Source organism: Diuraphis noxia, unplaced genomic scaffold (assembly GCF_037042655.1).
Source record: "Diuraphis noxia isolate RWA-SAM2 unplaced genomic scaffold, SU_Dnox_SAM2 contig0003, whole genome shotgun sequence".
NCBI classification, from domain to species: domain Eukaryota; kingdom Metazoa; phylum Arthropoda; class Insecta; order Hemiptera; family Aphididae; genus Diuraphis; species Diuraphis noxia.
The window spans coordinates 26,083,771-26,095,136 of NW_028301713.1; the positions used below are offsets into that span (position 1 = coordinate 26,083,771).

At 37.7% G+C, this 11,366-nt stretch overlaps 1 protein-coding gene across 1 annotated transcript; it reads left to right on the plus strand.

Annotated features, from left to right (window-relative positions):
• The first annotated feature begins 5,139 nt into the window (after positions 1-5,139).
• On the plus strand, positions 5,140-10,416 carry LOC149057147 (uncharacterized). The gene has a single exon (XM_089223306.1). It carries the CDS (start codon positions 5,140-5,142, stop codon positions 10,414-10,416), a length of 5,277 nt encoding a protein of 1,758 aa, XP_089079432.1.
• The last annotated feature ends 950 nt before the right edge of the window (positions 10,417-11,366 follow it).

Sequence of the window (11,366 nt, forward strand, 5' to 3'; positions counted from 1 at the left end):
GCGCATAGACATGACATTAAAAAGGGCTTACTGATTAGTGATTATAATAATATTTCGAGAAATATATTATAATGTGAAAGGCAGTACTATACTATTAGTGGTACATTTAAAGCGTATTATTATAACAGCATCATGATCGCGTAGTACCTTCGGACTATGCGAACGGCCATTATTACGGGTAATTATTACGAAAATCAAAATTCCAAACGTTATATTCGTCGGGTCACATAAAATGATTAACCCGTACGTGGTCGTCAGAAACGTCGGAACATCCGGATCATCCGACGGATAACGTTTAGGATTACTTACATAGGGATAACATAATATTATGCACACACAGCGCGTGTCATGAATCCGGCACCATATCATCGGTTACACCATTAATTACTGATCATCGCCGTGCAGCGAAGAGATTTTGCGGCACGTGTTCCGAAAACGATATCGTAAAAATTCATGTCGAAATAAAATAAATGAGTAGGTGTACATAATAGGATGGTAATATGATCACAACAAATTAGATTATTCATTCGGCTGAAATCACGCACATATGGTATGTATTAGGGTGGGAGACTTTTCCGTACGTTTCAGGTCACGGCTTATATATTATATTAATAACATATTAATATAATATTATGTATGTATTATAATATGCTATCACTGGCGTAATTCCATTAAATTTCAACAGGTGGTCTAACAATCATAAAGACAAATTAAGTCGTATAGTGGAAGCTAACCACTTTGCTCGTGTACACTATCATTTTGTGTTTGATTATACACACACAGATATAAAAATTTGAAAATTTAAAACACATTATCACTGTATTTACAGGTACGTATAAAAATACAATATTTATATAAAAAAAAAAAAATTTACTTGTTAAAATTTGCTTTTTATTATAGTCAATATAGAGATAATCATAAGGAATAATAAAATTACATATCTAATGTTAGTTTAATATTTTTTTTTTCACTTGTATCATAATGTTGTCCAAAAAATCATGAAATCAATGAAATATTGTATTATATACCTTACCTTTATAGGATTAAAGATCACCTTTAGAAATACAAAACCATATTATATCTTCAAACCAGCTACATATAATTAGGGCAGCGTTCCCAAACTTTTTTTATCCACGTCCTTTTTTTTTGGACTAATATATGGTTGCAGTGTTCTACTTTCTACATGAAAGACATGACAAAAAACTACTCATTAATAAAGAATTTAAACAAAAAAGTTCTATAACTTTTAAATTGTTTATTATGAGTCGTAGAATGCGGTGGCCGGTGACCTTAGAAAATGCATAGTTAGGAAACCGCTGCACTAGGGGTACAAGTGCCCCGTAGATCACTCCCATAGTTACTCCCGTTGTTTTAAAATAGTATCAACTTGAACCTATGAAAATGGACTGGATAATCCTACAGATTTCCACGATATTGCACGAGTCCGTATTCACCTAATTGCATCATGGGTGTAAATGAGGGGGCTGCAGAGAGGGGGCTAAGCCCCTGATTCTAGTAGCAGTTCGGGTTGTAATTTAAAGTAAATTAAATAATACTTGATTGTTATTATGAATTTTACTTTTATTCGCATATCGAGAGACTACGTTGTGTGTTTTCATATTATACCTTCACGGTTCTATACGCAACAACTGGATAAGATCCGATCGCCTGTCATCGAAGACCGCCATGTCGGACATTACTTATTTCACGACAAATTTCGTACAAATAATCTTTTTTATATTTCCCAATTATACAAGTACACAGTATCTCACGTATGCAACATCCCCCCCCCCCTAATCTTTGTATAGTCCCCCTCCCAAAAAAAGTGTGTCATACATACACCACATTATAAGTGCCAATACTTTATCCAATATAAACCTGAGGTTCAGCTCTCCAAATCTCTAACACTATTTATGTCTATGATGCCTTGTTGTGGTCCTATGCCTATAATTATACTAATTATAGCTTATCTGCTTATATCACCTCCATCGGTGCTTGGTGAGTGGGTTAGGGTGAACAGTTTTACCGTGTTATGTCATGGCAATATTGTACGTCGGTGTAAGACTGCATACAACATAATATACGTTATATATCTTTCAAGAACTCCGTATAGAGGTATAAAAATAATATTATTATATATCTACCTACTCTCGCGAGCGCGACCCCTAAACGGCGGAGGTCACAATGACGCATGTATTGTATAATAATAATATAATAACAATATTATTAATAATATCAGTAATATCACTATAAAATATCATATAGTTATTATAAACCACATACATATATTGTAATAATGTTATTATGTAGGTATGTATATTATATTGTATACGCCGGATGAGGTCGATTATTACGATTGTTTTAATATAATAATTTTTTTTACAAAACAATGCGTGATAGCAGGCGATGATCCGTATCTCGACCGTTTATAGATTTCGGCGTACACGACTTAAAACATGTTATTACACACACACACAAGTAATAATAATATCCTATACAAGTGTATTATAACATATTATATATTAAATTATTATGTGTTATATATCTACGGAGTGATCCATTTAACGTAAGACATCACTCGTTATTTGATAAGACATGCTGACTTTTTCGAGGATCTATCCCTTGCGTCGCATTAAAGTCATATCAGAAAACAACGTTTATGTCGAAAGAAAATTATGATTTTCACTATTTTTTATCGTTATAATTTGTATACAATCTACTATTAATATTCTTTATAATATTATATTTATTTAAGTATCAGGTTTATTCAGTCCTGCATACAATCTTTTGAATGGCAACATAACAGGTACATTTTTGATTTCCTGAGCTGAATATAATACTAATCGGTGTGTTTTGAAAAATCAGATTTCGGACAAGCCCAGGTTATTAGTTTGAACTATTTGAAACTAACAGATGAATGAAATTGAATTAGACCACCTCATTTTCCGGGTTACCCCTGTACTGGCTCGTTGATAATTTAAATAAACACAAGTACGATAGTCATAAGCTGTTGGTCCAAAATTTGATTTTTGTGCACCGTACGGTTTAGTACTCAAAAAACATAATATTATGCATTGTAATAAGAAATTAAAAACGCACTAAAAAAAAAAAAAATGGATCAAAATATGTAAAGATGGTAAAAAGGTGGCTGCACAAACGTCGTTTGTTGAAATGTCACAATTTTTAAACTCATCGACGATGTGAAATCTTCGACGGCCGTGAAAAAATCTCATCCACAGCTTTCCTTTTAACAGAGTTACTGATTTTCTGTCTAGTAAGTAGGAACATCAAGTAGTTATGACATTTAAACTATACGGACTCAATTCAAATACATTGAGATGATAAACTGGACTCAATTCAAGCATATAAAAGTAACATGGACTCAATTCAATATCACCAAAAACGGTGGTAAAAATATAATTTTTTTTAATGAAAAATATCACGTTTTGAAGACTTTAAAAAAATATTCTCGAAAATAGTTTTCGAATAATCAATAACACTTGTGCCCCTCTCGTTAAATGGATCACCCTGTATATTAGAGCGCATACACGACGGCGGACGACTCGCGGACAGTGAGCGCTCACACACGGCATGCACCGCACCCTCGTCGGAGCATTCCCACGGCCCATTCATGTACATCGGTGTACGCCATATACACACATCGCTGACGAGCCGCGAGGCTGAAACAATATTATTATTATTCCGTTTTTTATTCATTTTATTTTTCTCCGTCTATACGTCTCTCTCGGTTTTAATTAATTCCGTGCTCGCACTTTGAACCTTATGCGCTGCCCGCGCGCGGTCCACCGCCGACTCTTAAACCTCGCGACGATCAGTATTGTTATTATTATGATTAATACATAATAAATTAGGTAGGTACGTTATAATGGTATGATATGGTATGATCATGAAATACAATGATGACAATAAGGTACGATAACGTTTTGTGCGTGATACGCAGTCGTTGTCAGTATAAGTAAGCGATTTTTATGTTCTTGAAAGCTTAAGATATAATACTGTATAATAATATGTTCTAAATATTCATTAAACTTGTAACTATGCAGATTTGTCTTAGTATTGTATACATCTAGCTCCACTCTATACACATATAACAAGCTGACAATATTTATAATATAATACGTACTTTGTTAATCTCATAAAAATTGCCTCTACAATAGTGAGCTACCCTATTACCACGCCATCGTCGTCATCACTTATAACTGCAGTCCTTACGCATATACCCTTACTTTAGAGTTTTAACCGACGGGAAAAAAATCTTATTATTTTGATCTATATAATAATATATTGTAAGTCAGTTTGTGTCGTTGTGTACAAATCGATATTACTGATTCGTCTGATTCACTTAATGGGCTAGATTGATATTATTGTTCGGTCACTACTCATTATATATATTATTATTATTATCGGTTGTACTGTTATCGGTGATTCGACCGAGACACCGGATCTATAAAATTATTGTTAAGTCAGTCGATATATTACCGCGCGACCGAGTGTGCGTCGTTCGACCCTCTAAGCTATTTTGTATTATTAATTGTAATATTTCAAGTTATGTTTGCATCAGCTAAATAAATTTATACCCAAAGTAAAAACCAAGTCGAGTAATTAGTTTCATGAGGACCTACCCAAACCACGTAACATGAACTAAAAGACATGGTCCTTCGGCCGGGATTATTTAGTTGATGCAAAATAATATTACATAATATCGCAGTTCAATTAATAAGAGCGTCTAGTGCTCATCGCGTAAATCGATCGTCCAGTGATTTTAAACGCGAAATCCAAAGTGCGTGCACAATACTTCATTATAGAGAAGTATTAAGAAGAGCTTCATCAAGGAAGAGCTTCATCAAGGAAGAGCTTCATCAAGGAAGAGCTTCGTCAAGGAAGAACTTCGTCAAGGAAGAACTTCGTCAAGGTCATCCAAGGCAAGGTAAGCGAGCTGTTAATAGCACATAGTCTATAAGTTAGTGTTTCGGGGTTTAGTTCCTTTTCCCGTTTACCTATTCCTAATATTCTGACACTCTCGAGTCGCGGTTGAAATTATATATTAGCGTATATAAGTATAGCCAGTGGAAAGTACGTGGTAGAATTAGACAGTGCATAGAATAGCTACACACTACAATGAGTGAGCTGGCGAACCTTATCACACGCCGGGGCCAGCTAAAAGGCCAATTAACTCGTATAGCAAATTACATCCGCGATAATAAAGGTAGTCCAGATATCGATCAAATTACGGTAAGATTGGAAAAGACCATAGAAACATGGCATGAATTTCAACAAGTTCAAGTGCAAATTGAAGAAGAAACCGAGACAACTAATGAGAGCGAGAAATACCGTAGCGAGTTCGAGGAGTTGTATTATGATAACGTAGCTAAATGCAATAAAATAATTAGAGCCGCGTCGCCAGGCGTTAATTCAAATCCGTCACCTAATCGGACTTCGAACGAATCCAGCAACGACGAAGCAAATGGTCATGTAAGCCTACAGCCCGTACAGTCGGCAATCAAGTTAGCTGCTATCGAGATACCAAGGTTTACAGGAGTGTATACAGAGTGGGCCGCATTCTACGATATATATACGGCGTTAATACACGATAATAAATCGATGAGCGACATTCAAAAATTTTTTTATTTACGATCGTGTCTCAGTGGAGATGCGGAAAAGGTTATACATTGTCTGCAAACTACGGCGGAAAATTATCAAGTAGCATGGACAAGTTTAATCACGAGGTACGACAACAAAAGGGTGTTGATCCAGGTACGCGTGAAAGCGTTATTTGATCTAGAGCCACTGAAAAAAGAGTCGGCAGTACATTTGCGTACGCTAATTGACACGGTATCTGGTCATTTAAAAGCGCTCGAGTCTTTAGGACAAACTCCAGACAGTTGGGGCGCATTGTTATCTCATTTAATAACGTCAAAACTGGACGCAAACACGAGACGAGCATGGGAAAGCGAAGCGACCAAGATGGAAGATTGCGGAGTGCCAATACTAATAGATTTTTTAAAATCACGTTTTCGAATTTTGGAGGCGATAGAATCAAATAAAAACATGAATACACAGGTACTAACGGACATTCCAAAGTTCAAGAAATCAGGCGACAGGTCTTCATCATTTACAACTACCTCATCTTTCAGATGCTATAATTGCAATGGCTCGCACTCAATTTATAAATGTACCAAATTTCTAGCACTCAGAATACTAGAGAGAATAAAAAGAATTAATGACTTAAAATTATGTAACATATGCTTACGCGCACACTCCGACAAATGTAAGTCACGTAATTGTCCGAAATGCGCGCGTCCACATAATGGTTTGTTGCATTTGTCGCGCGCTAATAATAATAATATACATACAGGCGGTGCGAGGAACGGCGGCGAATCGTCCAACACCACTCCACCTGCGGAGAACGATAGAAATGATATCGCTAATGAGGCAATGATTAATAGCGCACCCGCATCGGTAAATGCTCATGCACGTCAAAATAGTGAAGTAGGTCAGGTATTGTTATCAACGGCCGAGATTCTCGTATTCGACAGTCAAAATAAACCGGTTTTGTGCCGTGCGTTACTGGATAGTGGATCGCAGCACAATTTTATGACCGAGTCATTGACCCGGCGTTTAAATTTAAAACGAATAAAGTCATCGTGTTCGATAATCGGCATTAATGATGCATCGCATACGTCTACGTACAAAGTAACAACTACTATTAAATCGCGTATATACGACTATTCATTAAATTTGGAATTTTTTGCACTTCCCAATTTAACGAGCAAGTTACCGTTGATGCCGGTTAATCTGACAGAACTGAAGATCCCGGTGGATATAAGCTTGGCGGATCCATCTTTCCACGTGCCTAAAAAAGTAGATATCATTTTAGGCGCCGAAATATATTTTGAATTACTAACTAAAGAACAAATTCAGACAGTTTCACGGGGGCCAATGTTCCAGGGCACTCGTTTAGGTTGGGTCATCGCGGGACCCATCCCTTCGCCAACAAATCAAGCCGAAAACTCAACATTTTCATTATGTACGAGCGTAATGTCCGAATTCGCAAATATAGAAAATCAAATTGCCGAATTTTGGCGCTTAGAGGAGGTAAAGAATTGCAACGTATACACATTAGAGGAAAAAAGGTGTAAACAACATTTCGAGTTAAATGTAAAGCGTGGTGAAGACGGGCGTTTTACAGTAAGTCTACCTTTTCGTGACAATGCTCCTAGATTAGGAAAATCGCATGATGTAGCCCTTCGCAGAATGTTATCATTAGAACGACGATTTCAAACCGATACCAAGCTCAAGGAAGAATATTGCAAATTTATGAAAGAGTACTCTGAACTTGGACACATGGAAATTACGCAAAACACGATTCCAGATGATAAAGGTTATTATTTACCGCACCATGCAGTTCGCAACGAAAGCAGTACCAGTACTAAACTGCGCGTGGTTTTCGATGCGTCGGCGAGAACAAGTACTGACGTAAGTCTAAATGATGTGCTTCTAAAGGGACCTACCGTACAAGAGGATTTGGTCTCTATAATGACGCGATTTCGTATACACAAATACGTATTCACAGCTGATATAAAAAAAATGTACCGGCAGATTTGGGTGTCGGAAAGCCAACGTGATTTCCAGCGCATTTTGTGGCGTGAAGACCCGAGCCAGCCACTAAATATATATCGACTAAAAACTGTTACGTATGGCATAGTCACCGCTTCATACCTGGCAACGGCATGTTTACAAAAATTATCCGACGAAGAGTCGTCAAAGTTTCCCGAAGCCTGTCAGGCCCTAAGTCGTGATTTCTATGTAGACGATTTTCTCGGCGGAGCCATGTCAAAACAGTCTGCATTAAGATTACGCGATGACCTAATTACGATTTTGAGGGGCGCTGGTCTAGAGCTGTGCAAATGGTCAAGCAACGATCCCGACTTGTTGATTGGTGTTGAAGCAGTACCAAGTGCCAACAATGACTTAGATTTGCAGTATACGGAAAATGTTACAAAAATTTTGGGACTTTATTGGAATAAAGACATTGATGCATATCAATACAAAGTGTTAATGTACAATAACAAAGCGCGACCAACAAAACGCGTGATATTGTCCGAGATCGCCGCAATTTTCGATCCACTTGGTTTAATAAGCCCTGTAATAATTTGTTTTAAAATCATAATGCAAAAAATATGGCAAACGCGGGTAGATTGGGATGCAACGTTACCAACAGAAATTGAAGGCGAGTGGCGCAAGTGCCGTGCAAATTTAAAACATTTAAACACGTTAAAAATTACGCGTTCGCTCGTAGGTGACGGTGACATTGCAGATATACAATTACATGGGTTCGCGGACGCATCACTTACAGCATATGGCGCTTGCCTATATCTCCGCGTAAAAAACTATAATGGTGAGGTCATAACTAATTTAATTTGTTCGAAATCACGTGTCGCACCATTAAAAACAATTTCATTGCCACGTCTAGAGCTATTAGCTGCCGTCCTACTAGTGCGGCTGGCAGCCAAGTACGCGACGAGTTTATCTATACCAATTGAACACAAATATTTTTGGTCTGACTCTACCGTCGTTTTATCTTGGATATCGTCGGAATCGGCAAGATGGAAAACATTTGTTGCACACCGCATTGGCGAAATACATGAAACTACTTCGATTTCGCAGTGGCACCACGTCAGCACCAAGGATAACCCGGCAGATATAGTTTCTCGCGGCTGTTGTCCTACAAAAATCGGTGAATCAAATTTGTGGTGGAAGGGACCTATGTGGTTGCACAAAGATGTTTCTGATTGGCCGAAAGAAAATAATATCTATAGTAGAGAGGACGAAGTTTTATTAGAAGCGCGAACAGTATCTCACGTAATTACAGACAGGTACGATTTGTCGATCATAGAAAGATACTCATCTCTAACGAAACTAATACGCGTTACTGCATTTTGCCTACGATTTATTAATAATGCGTCGAAGAAAGAAAAATTAATTGGTGCGCTTCAGGCCGATGAAATCGACAAAGCTACGAATAGTATTATTAAGTTAGTGCAAGCTAGTAATTTCGCTGGTGAGATCAAGGACTTACGTAAATCAGGCCAAGTAAGCTCTAAAAGTGTATTGTTACGCCTGCGTCCGTTTTTAGATAAAAATGATTTGATCAGGGTGGGCGGTCGCCTAGGAAATGCATCTACTCTAAATGAATCGCAGCAACATCCGATAATTTTGCCTGCGAAAAATGTTTTAACCAAATTAATATTTATACACGAGCATGACAGATTAATGCATGGCGGCCCACAGGCTATATTATCCGCGGTTCGTCAAAAATACTGGCCACTTAACGGACGCAGTATTGCGCGTAGTGTTGTACATCGCTGCATAAAATGTTTTAAATATAGACCTGTTGTCGTACAGCCTATCATGGGTGATCTTCCCGAGGCTCGTGTACGGCCTGCACGGGCATTCAAAAAGACAGGTGTAGATTTTGCGGGTCCATTTATGATCAGGTCCAGTTTAAGGCGGAATGCTCCATTGAATAAGGCATATGCTTGCTTATTTGTTTGTTTTATTACTAAGGCGGTGCACGTAGAATTAGTAGGCGACCTGACCACTCAAGCGTTTCTCAATGCGTTGCAGCGGTTCTGTGATAGACGCGGACTGTGCACGGACATTTATTCCGATAATGCCACGAACTTCGTGGGCGCCAACCGTCAACTCCAAGAATTGCAAGCACTTTTTCAATCTACTGAACATCAGGAGCGTATTCAGGACACATTATCCAAATCAAGTATTCAATGGCACTTTATACCACCGAGGTCACCACATTTCGGCGGCCTTTGGGAAGCGGCTGTGAAGTCGCTGAAAGCTCATTTATATCGTACACTAGGCAATGCCTCACTCACTTTTGAAGAGTTGAACACTATATTAATACGTGTAGAGGCAATTTTAAATTCGCGACCTTTAACCCCTTTGTCCTCACATCCTTCCGATTTATCCGTTCTCACCCCCGGCCACTTTCTTATTGGTGACGCATTAACTTCGCTACCCGATCGTGATGAGAGAGATGTCCCGACCAATCGATTGTCGAGATGGCGACGTGTTGTACAGTTCACGCAACAGTTATGGGCCCGTTGGACGAGGGATTATCTAACGCAACTCCAGGAAAGGACAAAATGGATGAGCTCCAGCGGACCTAAACTCGGAGTTGGTACGGTCGTGCTCATGCGCGACGACAATGTGCCTCCGCTCCAATGGTCCATGGGCAGGGTAGTAGAGGTCATTCACGGTTCCGATGGGCAAGTACGGGTGGCTAAGGTGCGAACTTGCAAAGGCGAATTTTCCCGGGCAGTTCGTTATTTATGTCCCCTTCCCTTCGAGGGCAATTCACCACTCGATCAACAGTAAAAAATAAAAAAAAAATAAAAATAAAAAAAAAAATTGTTTTTTCTAAAGTCATGGGTTAATAACCGAGTATTATATTTCGCATGGTATTAACTTTATTGTATACAATTTGTAGAATTATTTAATATTTATAGTAACCATATGTCATGATTTATATTTGCGTATCCACGCCTATTACATATGTATTTTTTATATTTTATTTTATTTCATGTATAATCTGTTGATTGTATAGTAATGTATATGTTAATCTGTATAATAATGTATTTTTATAATAACTATAAGTAAAATTTGTAACTTAATGTTCCAAGGTGGGCGGCATGTTCGGTCACTACTCATTATATATATTATTATTATTATCGGTTGTACTGTTATCGGTGATTCGACCGAGACACCGGATCTATAAAATTATTGTTAAGTCAGTCGATATATTACCGCGCGACCGAGTGTGCGTCGTTCGACCCTCTAAGCTATTTTGTATTATTAATTGTAATATTTCAAGTTATGTTTGCATCAGCTAAATAAATTTATACCCAAAGTAAAAACCAAGTCGAGTAATTAGTTTCATGAGTACCTACCCAAACCACGTAACATGAACTAAAAGACAATTATAACGGTATACGTATGAATATAGAAAAAATATTTTGTTTTTTTCACAAAAACCAATAACAGCCTAGATAGGCACCGACAATTCTTAATATGACGATTGTCAGATCGAGAAAAATATAATTTTCAAGAAATGTTTGTGTAGAAAATCAAAATCGTAATATTGTATCACATTGAATTTACTGCAGTGTTTCATCAATATGCTTTTAAAGATAAAGACAGTTGAGTCGCCACCTGCCATCAAAAACTTGCTCGAAAAATCAGCGCATATGCCTATCGATTCTTAGACATGCGTCGATAACGTGTAGTTGGAAGATTTCATTCGTAGACAGTCGGACAAATAATAATAA

What these genes read in the sequence shown, in the direction of transcription:
- LOC149057147 (XM_089223306.1), top strand. Translation starts at nt 5,140, where the DNA reads ATGAGTGAGCTGGCGAACCTTATCACACGCCGGGGCCAGCTAAAAGGC.